The sequence below is a fragment of the Blennius ocellaris genome (genome assembly GCF_963422515.1).
Source record: "Blennius ocellaris genome assembly, chromosome: 18".
NCBI classification, from domain to species: Eukaryota; Metazoa; Chordata; class Actinopteri; order Blenniiformes; family Blenniidae; genus Blennius; species Blennius ocellaris.
Genome location: NC_137667.1, coordinates 13,683,403 through 13,704,459, shown reverse-complemented (window position 1 = coordinate 13,704,459; position 21,057 = coordinate 13,683,403). Strand labels below are relative to the sequence as shown.

Genomic DNA, 21,057 nt, shown 5'->3' with positions numbered 1-21,057 from the left:
ATGTTTGTGAGGTTGTGAATAATTTCTCTAATGGAATGATGCCAAGTTTTCTCTTTTGGGATCTAAAATATGTCACATTTGGCACCAAATCCTTGCAAAATGGAGAAAGAAGACCAATTTACAGCCAAACACTGGTGATTAAAGCAACATTTCAAATATGTTACCAGTACAGTGGCATTTTGATACAGTTAATACTTTATTTGAATTACAAAGACTAAAACATGTAATTGTTCGATATTCTTTTGTTAATAATGAAGTTTTAATTTTACCCATGTGCACATTCCAGGAATTTACATTTCATTGAGTGACAAACTTGCGATTTTGAGTCTCATCTGAGCCACTTGGAAATGTGTGAAAAGCATCCAGACAGGACCAGAATTTAGGATTTGGCCTTTTGAGCTTTTGTATGTAAATCAAGCCAAACCTGACTGTGTTATTTGTTTACTGTGCATATCGAAAATAAAAGCCTTGATCACAAAAATCTCTGCTTCTTTCATGTGAAATCAGAACACACAAGTAAATACTTCAGGTTTTATTATTTGCAAAGAGTATTCTTCATGAAGTTGGCATTAGCAAACTGTACATACATAAATAACCATTTTCATATTCTTTTTTTTTTTTTTTTTTTTTTTTTTACAGATTCAGATGCCTCATTACAGCAGAATAATTATCGCAGTTATTACAAAGCGCACTACTGTGTCGCAGCAGTCTACTAAAAACACTACCAGTGATTGTTTGGCTTTCGTAAAAGCAGAGGACTTCAGAGTGCATGCCCAAACAGAAAGATAAAAAAAAATAACTGCCTGTACTTAAAGGCATTTCAAACAATAATATACAAATCAGTTGATTTTCTTTTTTAAAACAAAGAGAGCGAGTCCTTTTTTTTTGTGTTTTTTTTTTTTTCTTTTTCAGACCTGCCACGGTCGATTAAATACTAAAAATAATTAAAAAAAAGAACTTAAACCAAGACTTGGCTTTAGGGAACAGAAGTGGGCCGTCATGGCTGGAGGGCTTTCAGTGCAGTACCTTTGACAGCGCTCGCAACAGTGCTAAAAGTTCCGATTTTTGCTCTTAACATCAGCAAAAGGCTTCGTGTCCAAATTCAGGATGGCTCATTCGAAAGGTGTTGAGAAGAAAATATCAGGCTACACCATTTCTGTCCTTCAAAAAAAAAAAAGAAGAAGAAAAAAAAAAAAAAAAGCCCCTGGTGTGTGGCTTCAGTCATTTTGTCGGAGCAGATCTCCAGACGTGTCATTTTGGAATGAGAAGTCTTCACGCCTCAGACCGAACGAGTGCTGCTCGAACCGCGAGTCTACGCTACAACGTACAAGTACAACGTACCACACTCGCGGTGGTGCAGCAGCTTGATCAATGCTAACAGCCTATTAACTGATTGAACACTAAATAAATAGTAGCAGCACTGGATATCATGGACAAAAAGCACAGTTGACTTTGGCTCCCAACATACAGTATATAAATAGTGCTTTATTTCTCGTTAGTTTCTCCAGAAACCTGTGAAACAATATACATATTTAAGTTAAAACAACATGAAATATTTGGACACGTTGGAGGAGGGGTGGGGGGGGTGGGTTTCCAGAGAAAGGTCCATTTAGTCTGGAGGGTGTCTTTTCCTTTAAAGGGATGAGGTGATGATTTCGGGAGCGAGTGTGCAATGTTAGTGAGTCTTCATATCGCCGTCCAATCACTTCATGATGCGAGTCACCCCCCAGCAGGGGAAGGAGCTTTAGGGCACAGGGTGAAGAAGAAACATTCACAGGAGTCAGTGGAGAGTCCTTGGCAAAGTGGTAGGTAGATTAAAACTTGGCCGCTCCCTCATATGGGCGGAGGTCCGTTGGTGTAGCGCAGCATGGGATGGAAGGAGCGGGCGAAGTTGTTGGCGTGGTGGCAGCTGTAGTCCTCCTCCGTCATCGGCACCAGGCAGGCCAGGGCGATGAGGAGCAGGAGGAGAAGCTGGACGGGGAGAGCGGCCCTGACGACCCGCAGCAGGAAGGACGGCTCTTTTGAGGAGGACGTGGAGGAGGAGACGTCGTCTGAGAGGTCAGAATGGGAGGAAACGCAGCCAGCGGCGTCGGGTGATTTGCTCCGGCTGCAGGAAGAGTCAGACGGGAGTTCAGAACGGCGGATCTGGACCCGCTACAGACCTTCACGAAACCCTCTGTGTGTGTCGTTAGTAGTGAAAAATGCTCCAACAAGCACTCCCACCAGCACTTTGGGTGCCGCTTACTATGTTAACGTTACCAAATCTAAAAATCAGATTTCGTCGTTTTCTGTGTGACTCTGTTTAGGTTTCACGCTGGGCATTTTTCACTATTTTCAGACAACTGGAGAACTAAAAAGCCATGAGAAGGATAATGTGAGACAGCAGTAAACCTGCTGCACAAAACATGTTAGCAAACACCTAAAAACTAAACACACACAAACTACTCAAAAAAAGCAAGGGAATATGTTTTTGGTATATAATTTCTTTGTTGTAAAAATAACCTTTGGCATTAAATTTGACACCCTATGAATGTTTGTTTCCTTTTTAAATGGGTGTAAGGAACATGCATTTGTGGGATGATCAACCATTAAAAAGCTGAATTATCTGTGCCAGTGACAAACATCTAATATGTCTCTACAGGCAGAGACAATAGCAAAGAAAAGCTTTTTATCATTGGCTGTTACTCACCTCTGCTGCTCATCACACAAATGCATGGTTCCACCAATTGTGGCACCATTTAAAAAAGGAAATAAAGAGGCTTTTCCATGGCATAAGTTATTGCTGAGGAACATTGTTTCAACAAAGAAAAGATCTACCATGTACAGATTTCCTTAGTTTTAGTGACTGAATTATTTTTGACTGGAATGAAAGGAAAAAAAACAACAACATCAGAGCTAAAAAAAAAAAAAAACGATCGAGAGAGTGAAAGAGGTTTAGACCTACGGCAAACACACAAAACAAGCACAAACAGGCACATTAATGACAGAGATCTAACCACGAGCATTTGCAGATAGTGGCTGTGGCTGACTGTGGAGGGAGGGGTGGGGGTGGGGTGGGGGTGGGGACGACTCTGGCTTCAGAGCCGACTATGTGAGAGTTCAATGCCACGCATCGCTCCAAACAGAAGCAGGAGAAATGCCAAAAGCCTCTCCGGAGATTTCCACGCTTGGAGCCAGGACTCAAGGGGAGGAACAGTATGTTCCGACTGCGGCTCATCCTCGCTGAGGCTGAACGAGGGTCAGACACGCTGACATCCCTTCAGCCAGTTACAGCTCGTCCTCCTCCATCCTGCAGCGCCGAAGCTGCCGGGAGGCATGCTCACATCGTGTGCGTTTCAAGACGTGGATGTCCTATTTTACGTCCACCCGACAAACCCCGGATTCTTTAGCGCCAGCAGCAAATGAAGAGTTTCTGCTTCTCATAGATTTTTGTCGCAGCACTCGCGGGGAGACTAGTTCAGCCTTCACCAGGTCTGAGTGGCTTTTAATAGAAATCATAAAAATAGGAAGAGAATCAGAGGAGGGCGAGCTAAAAAGTCTGGAAAGGAAAAAGTGGGAGTTAACGAAGAAGGAAAGACCTGCAGGAGGTTAATGCATCACATCCTGCTGTCGAGCTGAGAGCAGAATGAAAGAGGAAGGAAACTTGAGAAAGAAAAACACAAAGTTGGCTGGAGGAAGGTCACTGCACTGCCATCTAGTGGGTAAGGAGGGTGTCTACAAGGTCGCTCTGAGAGGAGAAGCAAAACATGTGACGCGGCAAATATTTCATGACGCCATTCAAAAAGCGGCAGGGCAAAGAGAAGCAGTAAAATAAAACATTTAAAGGAGAAAGGGAGCGGCCAAAGGATGGCCGCTCCCCACTCATTTAAGAGCTGACAACATGGTCTCTAGAATGAGGGAGGATCATGGAACGCTGGGTTAAGCTGTGAAGCCATCAATGAAAGCGGCTAATCATTATCTAATAATGTCGCATCTTTGAGCTCAACACGATTGGTTGTGATTGACTGATTTGAGTAGATGAATTAAAAATCAAGTGTCTAAGCAGAGGCAGCTTTTGTTCCATCATCATCCCGAGTTTCTAGAGTCCAGGAGAGAGGTACCTGTGGCGGGGGCCGCTCTCAGGATGTCCTGGGTGGGCCTGACTACTTTTGCCTCGGGGCTGAACCACGTAATGAGCAGGGAGGGGTAAAAGAAAGAAAAGAATGTTTCAGTCAAGGGCAAAAAAAGACAAAGCCTTAGATGAGAGAAAAATAAACAACATAAAGAGAGCCATAACATCGCTAGAGGAAGAGTCATTGACAACCAAAGAGCAGCAACATAATCAGTGATGGCGATTGACTTACAGAACCAAGAAATCTGGCTTCTCAAGACTAAATCCTGACAGACAGTATCCAGATAAAAACTCCCAGAATTAGGTGTTTAACTATCATTTACAACAAATCTTTGTAATTCCATGTATCTTGCCCAAAATTAGCCATTAAGTGAATTCAGTGAAGTTAACACGAAAAGCCAGGTTTTCTTGTAATTTATTTGGCAGATCAATATGGTGTAGGGCAGCACAAACTTCTATTGAAGGGGAGGAGGGAAGGATCAATCATACATCTTTACATGTTAGCAGAACAATTGCAAAAGGAAAAACAAAACATCTGTATTGGTAGAATGAAAGGTGGAGATATCTCTGAAACTATCTGGGGAAAAGAATGGAGTGTGCATTCACAAGGAGATGAGCAGAGAGGCTGCTGCCCCCTATTGGACGTAATGAGGAAACGCATTACCAATCGTTTGCGGCTCTGGACTGTGGCTTCTGAACGTGGAGCAGCAGAGGCACAGGCTTCTGATTTGGCTACGGGCAATGGTGGACAAACCTGCAAATAAAAACAAAAACAACCATCATCTTTACAATATCCACATGAGAAAATAATCATAATTCTCTGATCGCTATAGTCAAGTATCATAATGACCCGGGTTGAAAATAAATGATAATTACTCACCGCACTGTCAATGTTACTCATATTGAAGTACAAATCAGTGTATGAGGATTTTTGTATTCACTGTGATATTTTAACAGAATCTATCTGAGAAATATACTTTGTATGGGCATATTTAGACAAGTTGTACTCTAGTAGAGATTTCCAGGACTCTTTACACCTTCTGATGATGACACGCCGGGCAAAGACAAAGAATATAAAAGGAAATCATTCGGACCTGCTGTGTGTCTGCCGTCTCCATTCTCCTCTCCAGCTCCTCCAGGTCTGAGGCGACCTCTCTCTGCAGCAGCCTCAGCCTGTTCCAGATCACATGAACTTTCTCCTGGGCCTCCAGGCACTCGCTGCCCTGAGCCTGGATCTGCTCCGAGGGCTGCTGCTGCCGCTGCTGCTGCTGCTGCTGCTGCTGCAGAGCCGGAGGTTTGGTGTTGACCAGCAGCTGAGCTGACAGCTCCTGAAGGGACGACACTTTGTGCTGCGAGTCCAACAGCTCGCACTTGATTTGCTGAAGGGAAAATAAAGCAAACGTGTTTCCGACACTTTACTTGGTGAACCAGTTAGTATGCAGTATCTCTGACCTCTAAAAGAAAGACCCGTGGCAAACTGTCCACAGAGGGGGCACCCAAAGAGACATACCATCAGTTTTTTGTGGTGACTCCGTAAAGTTTCCAGATTTGCTCTCCGAGGAACAGGAACCACCTCGTTCCTCCTGCGGTCGATGTTTTCCAGCCAGAGCAGCAAACCGTGGCTCATCTCGTGGAACTCCTGAAGAAAAGTTGACACCTTAGTTTTGGTTTTTTTTCCCTGTTTGAAATGAGACATACATCTACATGCAGATGCACTCTTACAGGATGAAATACACATTTAGATTAATTTGTGGTTCACCGTGTACTCTTTTCTCTTTTCATGAAATCAAAATATCAGGATTTTCTGATATCCTGTACATCATATAAAATGGTACAATAGTATATCAGAGTGTATGTATTTGGTCTTAAAGGCCCCAGTAAACAATATAGGAAAGCTTAGTGATACTGTGGAGTTGGTGAATATCTGTGTGTAGGATTAGTCACATGAATGAAGACAATGCTTTACACGAGAAAAACAACAGTGAAGGTGATGTCAACGTTTTTTATTTCATGTCTTTAAGCCTGTTCAGTTAGATCTTTAACCATCTCAAGTCACAACAATGAAAATGTATCTTTCATTACATGGGGGCTTTATATAAATATGTATTCTTCTTTGAAAGTTTGGAATGAAGTCAAATTGAGGAAATGTTGCTGATTATGTGCGTCTCTCATACCTGACACTGCATCAGTGCCCTCTGCAGCTCCTCCCTCCAGTCCTCCAGCGAGGCGCCGAGCCGATCCCAGCGCGAGTTCATCTCCTTCAGCCCGTCCCTCAGCTCCCACGCCTCCTCAGAGTCGGGCTCTGACTGGAGGAAGTCCGCACTGCTCAGGTTGATGGACAGCACCTCCGACTTATGGCTGTCCATCCCCTTCTGCAGCTCCTGAGGGGAAGAGGAATAAAGATTATTCATGCCAGCGTGAACACGTGTTGTGGAGGGAGACATTATTTTTAGTGATGCTAAACCATAAAGTGGGCGAAGCACCACAGTGCCGAAAGCAGATAAGGTGTGAGCCGTAAAGAGAGGGGCAGGATTAGATGGAGGTGTCGGGACACAGTAGATGTAGGTCATTTAGTTTCAGAGAGTCTATTTATAGAACAGTGATATCTTGGTTTACAGACATGAAATGCTGTGTGTGCTTAGTCCGTGTGACTAACACTGAAAGGAAACCATGCGTGCAAGCCGAGGATGACAAAATAAAACAGGGCAAGTAAAGCTTCATAGAGAAAATAGAAGGGAAGTAAAAATGTCACTTTCTTCATTGTTCTTTATACAGAGCAGGAAGAGTAAAAATCCAACCTTGAGTCTCTTGATCCTCTGCTGGATGGTGTGTATGTCGGTGCTGAGCTGAAGGCCTCGCAGCTGGCTGAGCTCGGCCTCTGACTGACCCAGCCAGGCCCTCATGGTCTGCAGGTCTGAGATCAGCTGCTGCCACTGCTGCAGGTCCTGTTTTTGTTTGTGCTTCTCACTCAGAGACTGAGCGTGGATCAGCTGCCAGCGCTCGATCACACCTGGAGGCGGAAGGGTATACATCAATTCTGAATAATGAAGCACAGGTCACTCTGCATTTACAGCGAAGAATGAGTGTCAATTTTTAACAGGTTTTCTGGGGTTCAACCTACCAGTGTGTCATGAAAAACTGAAATACAATGGAAAAAGCTTTTGTTCATGGTACTTTAATTCAAATGGTGGCGCTCCCCTATGTTGAAATTTTACTACATTTAAACTTTTTTGTTCTTTTTTGACAATTGTTTGCTTAAGTGCCACCAAAATCAAAAATAAAGTATTTAAGATGAACAGAACATTCATAGAATTGGTTGTTTTTTTTCCATTTTTACTAACCAGAGTCCATAGCCATCCCAATTTAAATTCACAAAATGCTGAAAGATCTTAGTTCGTGATCAGACACGCAGTTATTATGCATTATCGCAATGTGATACGTGTGAGCGACGAACCTGCGCTCTGCGTGTCCGTGCTGGTGGGGTTGGCGAGTCCCGGGAGGTCGTCCTCGTCTTCGGTCAGCTCTCCCTCCGCTCTCTTCACTGCATCGATACTGCCGCGGCACTCTCCCATCAGACGCATCTGCTTGCATAACATCCGTTCATTGTATTTTAGATTAACATACAAAAAAACCCCCAAACATTTGAATTAGGGGACGTTCATGCGAGGACATGAGAGAGACTCACGTAGCCCATGTAGGTGGAGTCGACGTCGGGGCTGGAGCGGATGGCGGCGGCCTCTCTCTGCTGCAGGTGATAACGTCCTGCATCCAAAGCCTGGTCGAGCTGCCTCAAACTGGCCTCCAGCTGGCCTGGCTCGCCTGAACACAAAAGAGTCAAATGCTGTAAACCTCACCAGATGACGATGACGGTTTGTATTTCACATGCCGTTTGTGGTGGAATGATGCAGAGATGACATACATGCATTAGTCTGAAATGTAACGATGTCTGCAGTGACGGGGTTTCACACATTAGTGATGTTCATGCAAGATGAACGGGAAACAATATTAAACGCATTAAAAAAAGATGTGATGGTGCCTGAGAGAAGAAACCTTTGCATGCAATGGGGTGAGCTTTGTGTTAAGACGTATGATGATGTTTCTAGAAAGTGTGACACTGAGCCTTAATGAAGCCTCTGTCGGTGGCATGAGGCTTAAAGGCAAAAGGAAAAGAAAAACGAAAACCAGAAAGTGTGATTTAGTTGATGGCATGCTGCTTTAAACTCGTGCTGATTCATACCGGAGGAGGATTTCAAAGTGTTCTCGGTCAGTTTTATATAGGCTTCTGGGCTCTCTGGGATAACTACATCTGGGAAAAGAGATGACATAATGACAAACTACTTTAAAAGGACTAAATATATTTGTGAAAACCTATACTGATTTAATTAAATGATTTCACTCGATGCTTCATTTATTTTGCTTTTCGTACAATGATGTGGACTTTTTAATTTCTACTTCTTATATATTATTTTAAAATGAGACAAAGATGTTTAGGAGTTTTTTTTAATTGTTCAACTGGAAGTAAATACTGGTTTTGAAGAATTCATAAAGTTATTCTTTGTATGCTCTTTCTGTGTCTAACCATAAGAAACAGACACTTTGAAATGTTTCAAGTACATAAAAGAGGGTAGTTTCTATATAAATACCAAACTACTGTATCTCTATCTGTGAAACAATGTCCTCATCGATATATTAATACCTCTGCTATGTTTTTTGAGAATTATCTGATAAAAAAAATTTCCTCACGGAATTAGTTGATTCAAAGCCAGGATCATTACTAAATATTAGTTGAAAACATTCATATGTACGTTGAGCTTTAATGTTGCCTGTAAAATAATTTCTTAATGTTCATGGTACATTCTTTATGTGAGCAATCACAAATTGCAGGTTGAATGAAAATTGATAGGAAAAGATTAACGTGAAAAGGCAGGTAAAGTGGGACCAACCTGACAGCACGGTGGCAGCTGTCCTCAGATACTCATCCTCCTCCTCTTGCTGTGCACTTGCTTCCCCGTCGCCTCGCCTTCCAGGACTCTCCAGATCTCTGCTCAGGTCGTAGTCATGGTCCCACTCCAGCGGGATGGAGTCCACGCTGGCCGGGGTGTCACGGCCCGAGCGGTCGGCCCGGATCATGGCCGCCGTCCCCGAGGCCGGACGGCTGGACGTCCGCGGCAGAGCCGAGTCGCTCCACTGGAAATCGGAGAGCTCGCCACCCTCCTCCAACTCCAGCTCTCTGTCTGAGCCGTCCAGGTCATCGTCGACCAGCTGGGAAAAAAAAAAAACCATGGAGGGGAAACAATTGCAGAAATGTAAACAGAAGGTGTGAAAGGAGTGACGGCAAGTGAAGGGTTAAGGTTGCACCATTTCAAGCGACTGCATGCTCAGTGCAAGAGTGCAGCATCTAAGGTTTTTTAAGGTAACCATGTGTGCTGCGCTGAATATTACCGAGGGACTGTCTTCTATTTCTAACCAGCTGTCAGACATGTGTTCTCACTATGTTGAGGTCATGGCAGATTGTTTGGTGTGTTATAGAGAGTTTGATCTGGCTCCAGGAATGAAAAAAACCAAAACACAGACACACAAATCTGTCTGGAGAAGTAGCACACAGAAAATAACTCAATATAAATTTGTTAATATTAGTAGTTGTTGTAGTTTATACCACAGAAATGCAGTTTATCATCACACGCGTGTGTGTGTGTGTGTGTGTGTGTGTGTGTGTGTGTGTGTGTGTGTGTGTGTGTGTGTGTGTGTGTGTGTGTGTGTGTGTGTGTGTGCACTTTGACTCACAGGAAGACGTGTCAGCTTCTTGTAATATCTGTCCACGCGTCCAAACACCTCCTGACAGTACCTCTGGAGCTCTTCTAGCTCCTCCTCAATAACGGCCGCATCCAAAGGTTCACTCTTCTCAATCAGAGCTGCACCCTGCCTGAACACCAGCTCAATTTTTGCTGTGTTCAGATGGATCTCCTGCTGGAATGCCTGCAGAAACAGTTAAACATGATTGCATTAGAAGAAAAAAAAACCCAAACATTTTCCAACTAGTTCATATGTTGGAATAATAACCTGAAATATAAAGAAAATGTAAAGCCAAAATATGAATCTAGAAATGAAAAGAGCACGGTGATGTTCGTACCTTGAGCTGTTTGATTTTGGCCTGGACGTCACATTCAGAGAAATGCTCTATGTTGGTGAGCTGGAGGTCCATCTCAGTCAGCCACACGAGGATACTGTCCCGCGCCGACTCAAACTCCTCCCTCTGACTGATGAAGTGCTGCGAGAACAACGGATCAAAAAGTATTAAGAAGAGTTTAAGAATCTTCATCATTTCCTGAGGCAATCAGTTGTTGTTATTTCGAAGATGTAAAAGATTGAGGCATTATTCATAAAAAAAAAAAAGATATCTTATGAAAAACACACAGTGAAACAAACAAACAACTATTTATACTGATTGTATCCGTGGAAAGGAGTGGGATTAATGTACAACTTGAATTGCACCTCTTCCACATGAATTAATAATCAAAATAATCAATCATCTTGAGTGCAGAACCATCATCATCTTAATGTGAAAGTCATCAGAATCCTAATGCAAACACATTGACCTCAACTACCTTAAGCCTGCGCAGGATGGCAGCCACTCTCTTCTGCAGGTGGTCCCAACGCCTGTTCCCATCATGCACCATTTCTCTGAGACGGCAGGAGGAGTCCGTGCGGTTCTCACGGGCCAACCGGCGATACTGCTTGTTGATGAGCTCGAGCTGTGTGAGGCATTCCTGCACCTGACGCTGGAAGGCCTGTGACAAAACACAGATGCGATACTTTTGTTACTGCAATCCCACAAGCTGCAGTGATACAATTTAATATGCACAAGATTAGCGTGAATTGCTGATGCCTCATAATGTTGAAAACTATACAATACATGTACTATGTTTCTTAGTGGAGGACGAGGCAGGCGGATGGAAAAGGCCCAGACCAGACAGTCATCTCAAAGGAATGTGCACGTGCACAGCGACTGACTGCAGCAGCTGAACAGTCCGGTGTGAACGAGTTTCAGCAACGTGACACCCGTCTTTCTTTCTCAGTTTCTCTTACCGTGCCGTAACGCTCACAGGCGTTTTGTTTCACAGGAAAGGTTAAAACATCAAAGCACAACCCATCTTCTTTGCAGTCATTACTGAACAGACATACCTCAAACTTCTTCAGCTCCTCTTTAGCGACGGTGTAGAGAACTCCAGAGGAGTTTGGCAGAGCTGCAGTTTTTTCGGAGGTCTTCAGCCAGTCTCCAAACCTTGAGAAATCATCCAGAAACTTCTGCCACAACCTCCACGTCTCCTCAATTCTGCAAAGACAATGTTGGTCGATGAGCGATAATATCACTATGTATTCTACAGCAAGCACACATGATACGGGGGGAACTATTAACAAATCCAAACATTTCAGGGATATTTTTGGATCACGGATTGATGAGAATTCATCTGAGAGCGACTGACTTGAGCCTCCTCTCCATCGACATGGCGCAGATGTTTCTCCAGCGTCGGTCCAGCCCCCGGGTGGCCTGCTGGATGGAGTCGCACTCCGTCTCTGTGGAGCAGGCGTCACAGTCGTGCAGCAGGACTTCACACAGGTTCAACACTGACGCGACACCGGTGCTGTGCTTCTCTATGTCCCGCTGTAATTCCTGGAAGAAAAAAAAACAGTCACAAAAACAATAACTTCTATAGCTCTCCAGGCTCTTGTCTCGTTTCATGATAACAGGAAATTATTTTCAACCCAGTACATTTGGAAGAGACCCCTGGAAATACAGTAAAATCCAAATGTAAGCCAACACTGTAGCGCTGCAGAGGAAGGAGGTCAGCAGGGTCTCAGAATCCAGTCCAGATTTAGAGAAGTATCTTGGCAACAAGAGGCTTGCAGGAGATGCACGCATGAGTCATGTTTTTGTTTCCTCGTGTGCTTGTGTTACTCATTTTCCCCCGGCTCAGCTTGAATCATGTGGTTCTATGATCATTTGGTGTCAACAGTAAATACAATATACCTTCCAGTGTGCTTTTGGTTGGGAAGGTGGTTTACATCTGAGTAATATATCACATATCTGCGGGATATTTAATTCTACTCAGTGTGTATTTGCTGCCTTGCCTGCTGCTGGTTCAGCTTCCTCTGGATCTCCTTGTCGTCACAGGTGTCGTAGACGATTGGCCTGGACAGCTCCGTCTCGATGTGAGACAGCCAGGAACGCAGGCTGCTCATGTTTTTGTCTAACTGCTGCACCGCCACCAGGGTCTCCTTCAACTTCTTCACCCTGAAACAGAGTCGGTGGGAAGTCAGTGGAAGCATGTGAGGCGACTGTGAACGGTGCTGGACAGAAATATGTTGAACAGTTGCTCTGTCATAAAAGCAGCAATAAACAAGTAGCCACTGCAAGTTTAACTGAGTAATCAAGAAAGTTATATTAATCGACTGATATCTTTAATTTCAAAATACAAATGTTTGCATTTTGGGGCACAAAATCAGTCTTTAAGTGTGAAACGTTACATCATGCAAACATATAAAGGTAAAATATTGATCATGTGTGTCAAAATGGTGCAAAGGAAAGCCACAACAAAATACAACAAATAAGTTATATGTGAATCCCTGGAACAGCACTACATGCACACTATGAACTTGCACATCTGTAACAGATGCGCTGCTCAGCTTCTCAGCTTCTCAGCCCGGAGGAGTAAAATGGCCAAGAGGAGTTTGATTTCACATCTGAGCAGATATTTCTGTTGAGGAGGGAAGAAACCCCATTTGAACTCTGCACACAACAACTGTGGGCCATTTTGGATGTGCAAGCGCCAGACGTCTCCCCACACTGACCATGGATATATATTAGTCAACGTGTAGCTCTTAGAACAGATTGTTCTGCATATGGAACATTCAGCGCCTCACCCGAAAAAGAAATGTAGGTCTCACAATGTCATCATCGAGTCTATAAGAATAAAGGCTTGCAGAGGCTCTCCCCTGCATAAACACACTAAAGCTTAGTAAATAAATACATTTTTCTTTTGCTTTGCATTGAATGCCACATGAAAGAAGGCACAAACAATTTTACTACAGCTGCTGCTAGACGTCCAACAGTGCAAGACGATATGCGACGGTGCCTGTGAAAATTATGCGAAAATGTATAGTACAGAATCTCACATGAGGATCACATGAACGATTGTGAGAATTGAGACAACTGAGAATAATTCAGACTTAAAAAAAATAAAATTGTTCTGGCATTCCTGGTGCACATGGCTGCAGAGCTTCACTGTATCAGGTTCAAGTCAGACGTAACTCAGACATTGCTGCTTTTGGCACATTAACATCACCACTCCTTCTATTGTCTGAACATCCTTGTGTTGTTGATCTCCAAGCTGTGGTGGCAATTAAAACCAGTCGAAAAAATATTCAGAAGATTATTTTTAAACTCTAGTCAAACCAGACCTGCCACCTCATGAAGAAACTGTACGCAGAGCAGAAACACACCACTGTTAAACTCAAGAGGTCAATTGACTGTAGCTGCTACACTGAACTTGCACATAATTGTCCCGAAGAAATGCATTGTATAAAACCCCCCCAAAAAATCCTCCTGCCTGTTGACATCGCAGTCGCATTCCGGCAGATCCTCCTCGCTCGGGCATCCTGCCATATCATCTGTCCCCAAATCCAAAACCATGGGTGTGTGAAAATCCCAGAGACAACGTAAACGTCAAGAAGTGTTAGCCTCTCGATCCCGCCGCTACTCTCGCTGGTCTGCGAGCTCCACATGGGACTTTCTCTAAACTCTGTTTGCACAGAGTGGGAGGGCCAGTGAGAGGTAGTGGTGGGGTGGCACAACTGTGACTTATCAACTGCTGCTCTCCAAGGTTAAAAAAGAGAACCCCAAACAGGCACGAGAGTGTGTGTGTGTGTGTGTGTGTGTGTGTGTGTGTGTGTGTGTGTGTGTGTGTGTGTGTGTGTGTGTGTGCCGGAGAGTGACATGTGCGGCTGTTTCTAAAAAGAGACAAGAGACTTACAGTCAGAGGCATGTGCTGCAGAGCTGGACTGTGTTGGAAAGTCAGACGCAGAAGCAAAGGCTGCAGACTAAATGCACACAAGACCCAAGATTCCAGCATAACACATTTGCAGGAAAAAAAAAAGCAGTCCGTCCTTGCGTCCAGAAAAAGACAAAGTCCAAAGACGATCAATGAAGTTTTACGTACAATATGAAAAGTGAAAGAATCGAAAGTTGTGGTTACGACTGAGATGTGGTCACCGTCCTGACTTTTTTCGCAGAGACAAAGAAAGTGCAGCTGTCTATATGAGGCTAGAAACAGTCCCAGAGGGAAACAGCCGGAAGAGACCAGACAGGGCTTTGGGGCAGCTGGAATAGTTGTAGTCAAAGTTTGGGTCAGGTCTTTTTTAATTCAAAGCAAAGCCAGAAGGGTTTGAAATGATCAGTTACTGTAAGTATCAGTGTAAGTTGGTGAGCTGTAAGGCAGACTGGGTTAGCACTCTGCAGTCACAGCAAAAACAATAACACAGCCTGAAAAAAAAGTCAGATTTAAATCTGGGTTTAGAGGAGTTTCTGTGTGGAGTTTGCACGTTCTCAGTGTGCATGCAAGGGTTTTTATTTGGATAGTCTGGTTTCTTTCAACAGTCCATTTTAAATTGCTCCTATGTATGTGGTTGTCAGTCTCTCTGTTTGCCCTGTGGTGGAGTGGCGACCTGTCCCTGTGCCAGTGGTTTGATTCAGAGAGGCTGCCAGGCCGGTCAGCAAAAGCTTCCAGAGTGCAAACAAGGTGCAGGGACACAGACGAAGACCGTTGAGGAATGAGAAATGCGATCTCTCTGTGCTCAGCGTGCAGCTCTACTGACTGAATGACCTACTGGAACCAGCGAGGAAGTCAGGAAATGACTCAGCAGCATTGTGGGAAAATGAATTACCCTCTGGTATTGAGTCAGACTAAAAAGTGCCACAACAAACATTTGTCTTCACAAGAAGAGAGGATTCAGAGAGTCGAGTTCAAACACAGCTTTCAGTTTAGTGCAGGATATTCTGGACCCATTCTGGCTTCTCAAAACACAGGAAAGCGCCACAATATGTGACTTTAATGAGCCTCATACATTAGGCTTGTTTTTACATTTTGAACATCACTACACAAGATATTAGCTATTGGTAACTCAAACACAGTTGCTGTTCACACCAAGAAGTGACACACGCTCCACCCACCTGGCTGCAATGAGATCCAGCAGGTGTTGCCAGCGCTCGCTGACTTTGCTGAGTTTGTGCTGGATCTCGGCTGCTTTGCTGTCCTGACTGGCCCTCGCCAGACGCTCGCCCATAACCTGCAGCTGCTGCTTGTTCTCCTGCGCCACGCTGATCTCCTCTTGGTAGTCCTGGAGAACAAACACCCAGCAGGGAAACAAGACCATGTCAATGTCATGAACACAGAAAAGTCCATAATTTACAAAGTTTAAACCCATCTGCTGTACATAGTTGAATTTTGGGATATTTCAGTAACGTCTGTGTGCTGCAGTTACCTTTCGGAGCTTTTCAATCATCTCGTCGATGCTGATGTCGCCATTCTGAGAGACTTTGCTCTCCATCTGCGTGAGCCACTCGCATAGCTCCTTGTTTTTTTCATTGAAAACGGCCCACTCGTTCAACTTCTCGCTCACCTGCTGCCTGCGCAGGGAAAGCTGGAGGGACAAAAGCAGGTGACGAGAATGAAGACCGTTGGAGAGAGAATAAAAAATAAGTCGCAGTCTGAGAGCTCCTCCAGTGGAACGACAGAAGAGAGCTCGATAAAGCAAAACAACCATCCAGTTTGGTTGCAAGTGCCAAAGTCCAATTAATTATCCCAATTCTTTCTTGTAGTCTTAGTCAAACACTCCACTACTACAGTTACAATAAGTTCACAGTAACACTGTCGGTACTGTGGTTCCTGAAATGTTGCTTACAATTATGGAGCAGGGAGGCCAGTGAGAAGAAACCAACTAAAAACTCTTTGATATAATAGAACACAAGAGAAATCAATCAAATCAATATTTGGTGTAATCACCAAATATTACTGTTTAGATATAGAGTACTTCTGCTGAAGGCCAACATATATATAATAAAAGACAAGGTTTTGCTCTCATATCTCCTCCGGATGCTTGAGATAAATCACATACAAGAAGAGACACATCGACAAGAGAATGCAAAGATAAAAACTTTGCCTAATCTCACCATTATGTTCAGTATATTTTGAAAATATTGCGTGTCTCTACCTGGTGGCAGACCTCCTCCCACTGGCGCTGGAGCAGCTGAAGGCGTTCCTGCAGGACTGTAATGTCATCTGTGCTGATCACGCCTTCTAAGGAGTCCCTCAACTTGAATAAGGATGTCAGGTCATCGGTCCAGCCCTCCACGCTGCTCTCCAGCTCCTGCATCACGGCATCATGATAAGACATCAAGTCGGAAACTAGACTAATATTCCACAATCTTAAATACAATGACAGACGAAACATCACAGTCAGAAAGAGGCACAAGCACACAGAGCAGGTTCACTGGAGGTGAGCTACAGCAGCAGCAACCTCAGAAACAGTGCGAATAAAAGGCAAATCAGCAAACTGGCGATGAATACTACAGCAAGACACTGTGAAATAACATTTCTGCGAGAATCCACAAGAATTTAACATTGCTTTTCTGAAACGGCCTCAAGATCTCCGAAACGTTTCACCGCCAGTGAAAACCACCAACTACATTCAAGGTTAAAGGCAGGATAAGGCAACAGACAGAGCCAACCTTGTATCTCCTCCTTGCTCGTCACTCTGACGGTTTTGCTGTGGTGTGATCATTTGTGGACCCGAACGTTGTCTCCATTACGCAACACACAAAAAGGGAGCACACGCATGCACGCACACGCATGCATATACCCCCCACAGCAAAAAAGATGCTCTGGCTCTCTCTCATGCGCACGCAACCCCTCTCTGTTTCTCTCCCCACCCCCTCTCTGTTCAGCTGATGCCGACTATGTGCAGCGACTCACGCCGCCCTCCTCCCCCTCCCTGAGGAGCGAGGACGTGTCAAGCATGAAATATGACTGCATATAGAGTCCAAGGGCTCACATGAGATGAGAATGCGTATAAATGTTAATTTTCATACAGAAATTAGATGATATCCGTGAAAGAAAGAAAAAAATGCTATGTATTCCGCAATATCGACACATTTCACAATGGAAAAACTGGTTATAACACCACAAAGCAGATTAAAGACAACAAGTGTGAGTCTGTTTATGTTCATGTGTGAATGTGCTCATTTTTAAGAGATTATGAAAGAATTTATTAATTGATGCAAAGTATTAACATCGGAGACAAAAAAGAAGAAAATTCAGTCTGCTTTCGTGTGTGTGTGTGTGTGTGTGTGTGTGTGTGTGTGTGTGTGTGTGTGTGTGTGTGTGTGTGTGTGTGTGTGTGTGTGTGTGTGTGTGTGTGTGTTGTCCTCACCTTGCATCTTATTTGCTCAGAGTGCAGCTCCTCATGGTGGTCCGGCAGAGACAAAGACAGCTTTTTCTTGAAGACCCTGAGCTTCTCCAGTGACACATCGATGCCCTTCTCACACTGATCCCAGTTCTACAAACACACACAATAACAATTACAGTAGAAAAGACGCGCACACACACACACACACACACACACACACACACACACACACACACACACACACACACACACACGCACACGCACGCACACACACGCACGCATACACACACACGTGTGCATAGATGCACAAAGCTTCCGGTGCACATATAGGCTATAAATTCTTCCTGCAGCTACAGCAGGAGCCTCAGTGAATTGTAGTATGCAGAGTCATAAACTAGCTCACCTACATACTGTATATACCAGCATGTGCTGAGGTAAGACAACATCAGTTACGCCATACATGGCCCGCTTCGCTCTGAACCTCTCAAGCAGCAGTTTAAGATTGAGCAATACTGCACAAATCCAGCAGCCAAAGAAAAGAATTAGGAGCTCTATAATAAAAGAAGCTGGTTCTGCTCCAAGGACCTGGATTAAGGTTATATTTAGAGTCTGAATGAAAGGTCAACTCAGGATAAATCAGTGATATTGATCAGAAATGCTACTAAGCATCATACCAGGGTGGAATGGATGTGATGGGGAAAATAAAAGACAGCCAGGATAGAAATAAAACACAGACTGTTAAAGGTCACTCCGTAGAACACAGACACAGTAATTAAAATGCTGGCAAATCAGTTTATGACTAAGACCAAGAGACAGAAAAAATCCCAAACCGCAGATGTATCTTTTAAAATGCGTCATGCACACTCACCGCCTGTCTAATTCTCTTTGCAGGGTTTAAATCACTGCAGCAGCCTGCAGTGTCTGCAGTATGTGGGTTTCTGTGGGTTTGTGCTCACGGCTTACACTTCGTCTTTATGCATTTCAGCCACTTTAAAAAAATGACAGAGCCACACTGTGTGTGCAGGAACGCTCAACTATTTATATGCAAACAGCTGAGTGCTCCATGTGTTTCACTCTTTTAGGACTTAAGGTGCAATGTTGCATAATTAACGCAATAACCTGGCGTCACTATCCTACATGCATGAGCGGGTCCACATGGAACAGTGACCTCCAGCTCCCTTTACAAGACCTTCCCACTGCAGCATAGGACACATAGCTGAGGTTCCAACACCGAAAGAGCATGCATACATCTTCACAGACCTTCAGCAAGCTGTGCAGCTCCTTCCTCTGCTGGTCCAGGCGGTGGTGGGCGTGTCTCCACCTCTCCTGAATATCCATCAGCTCTGTCTGCAGGGTGGACTCAGCACGGGCGTCAGCCGAGAGGAGCAGGCTCCTGCCGGCCTCCACGGTCAGGATGTAGCTTCCTTGCTGCCTCTGAAAAACTTGCTCCCTCAGCTGGAGGAGCAGGGACAGAGGGCAGGGGGGATATAGGTTAACTAAGGGACACTAAGGTTGAATGAAAGAGGAGTGATTAATTCAGATTAATTCATTGTTTCAATTCTTTTACGTTGTCTACGGTTGTCACAAGCACACCAAATGAGCAGGAAGACTGTAGAGAACTCTTAGGATGAAATTGAAAAAGTTCTTAAGGAGTCACTTTAAAAATCGTCAAATAACTTTGATAACAGAAAAATCCCTGTCGAGGTGAAGTGTCCCTGGTACTGGACTTATTCCCATGATAACCCATCTGCCATATAACAATAGCGTTAATTGAAACTGAGAGGAGCTGAGATAATGACACATAATTATCTCAGATAATGAAATAGACATTTTATTAAAATAAAGAATGTTTGTCACATTTTAGTCCTAGATTTTCAAGTAATTTTTTTCAATTCCAATTTCAAGCATTTTACAACATTAGTCACATTTACACGCACATTCAGACACCAATTATATGAAAAGAGACACAAAAACAAAACCAAACAGGGACACTGCTTTCACTAACTAACTATATTTGGTGGTCAACATACTGTATGAACCAGCTTTTTCATAGATTCTTGATTTAGTCCATGAAACATTGTTTTTTTGTTTCTCAGTTTAATGTGGCTTTCTAAACAGCATCAATTGAAATGCAGCTGACCTGGATCTGATTGAGCAGGTTTCGGACCTGCTGCAGTGCCACTGCCTCCCCCGGCTGATGTACGTCCGGATCACGGGTCACTTCTTGGAGCCACCGCAACAGCTTCTCGGTCATCTGCCTGTAGTTCTGCCACTGGTGCACCAGGCTGTCGATAATGCCTCTCCGCTGCTGAGCGCGCCTCACCACGCCCTGCCACTCATTGCTCAGCAAGGCGAGCTTCACACTGAAGTCATCGCTGCAGGTAAAAAACAACATGTTAGCCACTCACACCTTGACACAGCGAATTACCAGTGTGGGTAAAATGACATTGAAAGACAGTGTTCACCTGTCGTTCACTTGTCCCTGGTCCAACATACGATGCCCATCGCTGGTGATGGCGTAAACAATTTGCTGTCTGCTGAACATCTCCGCCTGGAACAACTGTAACACATACATCATTAAATTCCATGCCAATGAAGAACAATAATTAGTGCATTGCACGTAGTAATATCATACACACACCCATGCATAAGCATAAGCACAAGCAATATTTCACACAGACACATCGACTCTCTGACCTCATGGTCTCTTTGCTGCTCCAACAGACTTTGGTAGTTGCCCGAGATGTCAGCTGTCAACTTCTCCTCAATCTGAGAGAGGAACTCCATCCAGGCCTCACACTTCTGGAAGAAACTCTGCTGCTGGAGCACCACTGACTGTAGCTTACTGAAAACAAAATGTAAACATGAGCAACAATCACTTCAGGATGAAGCCAGATTAAAGAAATGTGAATTATATCATTCAAGAACAAACTGCTAAAATGTTAAATGAATCATGAGGGTTTAACCTGAATCTCTCAGTCAGGTGTGCAGAGTGAGTGGCCCAGGATCTGTTGAGGCTTTGCAGCTGTTTGACGTCTCTGTCGCTGACCGGCAGCCTGTACATCAGCTCGTTCACACGCTCCAGGTCTGGAGAGAGGCTGCTCAGCTTCAACAGATGAACCTGGAAATGTATTATCACACATTGACGAGATCATCCAAGAAACAAGTTTGACTGGTCAATTAAAAGAGACAAAAAAAAACCCTAAATAAAAGCAGACATATAAAACAAACCAATCTGGATACTGAGACTTTCCACAGCCAGATGTCCAGAGAGAGAACACAATGTTGAAACTGTTGCATTTCATGCACCTTGAGTTGTTCCATGCGTGTCTGGACCACGTCGAGCTCTGACGAGTCGGGCGGGTCCGGCTCCTTCAGCGCCTCCTCTGCCTCCTGTGCCTGACAGATCAGTGTGTCCAGCTGCTCTCTGAAACCCTCGCAGCCTTGAGATCCAGACTGCAAACAGTCAGACAAACAGCGTTAGC

General features: G+C 44.1%; 1 protein-coding gene across 1 annotated transcript in view; it reads right to left on the bottom strand.

Moving 5' to 3' along the window:
• Positions 1–535: 535 nt before the first annotated feature.
• syne1a (spectrin repeat containing, nuclear envelope 1a) overlaps positions 536–21,057 on the bottom strand; it is a gene marked incomplete at its 5' end in the record, with an annotated part of 119,062 nt that continues 98,540 nt past the window's right edge. The window contains 27 exons of the mRNA XM_080513806.1: positions 536–2,107; positions 4,101–4,159; positions 4,776–4,865; positions 5,206–5,490; positions 5,622–5,750; positions 6,286–6,492; positions 6,910–7,121; positions 7,566–7,692; positions 7,797–7,930; positions 8,349–8,417; positions 9,055–9,373; positions 9,896–10,087; positions 10,242–10,379; positions 10,717–10,899; positions 11,294–11,444; positions 11,596–11,783; positions 12,242–12,404; positions 15,339–15,505; positions 15,650–15,808; positions 16,379–16,534; positions 17,597–17,722; positions 18,833–19,027; positions 19,713–19,947; positions 20,038–20,132; positions 20,270–20,417; positions 20,539–20,693; positions 20,882–21,028. Coding sequence (XP_080369932.1) covers positions 1,834–2,107; positions 4,101–4,159; positions 4,776–4,865; positions 5,206–5,490; positions 5,622–5,750; positions 6,286–6,492; positions 6,910–7,121; positions 7,566–7,692; positions 7,797–7,930; positions 8,349–8,417; positions 9,055–9,373; positions 9,896–10,087; positions 10,242–10,379; positions 10,717–10,899; positions 11,294–11,444; positions 11,596–11,783; positions 12,242–12,404; positions 15,339–15,505; positions 15,650–15,808; positions 16,379–16,534; positions 17,597–17,722; positions 18,833–19,027; positions 19,713–19,947; positions 20,038–20,132; positions 20,270–20,417; positions 20,539–20,693; positions 20,882–21,028 — 4,503 coding nt within the window. The 3' untranslated portion in view covers positions 536–1,833. The remainder of the gene's footprint in view (positions 2,108–4,100; positions 4,160–4,775; positions 4,866–5,205; positions 5,491–5,621; positions 5,751–6,285; positions 6,493–6,909; positions 7,122–7,565; positions 7,693–7,796; positions 7,931–8,348; positions 8,418–9,054; positions 9,374–9,895; positions 10,088–10,241; positions 10,380–10,716; positions 10,900–11,293; positions 11,445–11,595; positions 11,784–12,241; positions 12,405–15,338; positions 15,506–15,649; positions 15,809–16,378; positions 16,535–17,596; positions 17,723–18,832; positions 19,028–19,712; positions 19,948–20,037; positions 20,133–20,269; positions 20,418–20,538; positions 20,694–20,881; positions 21,029–21,057) is intronic.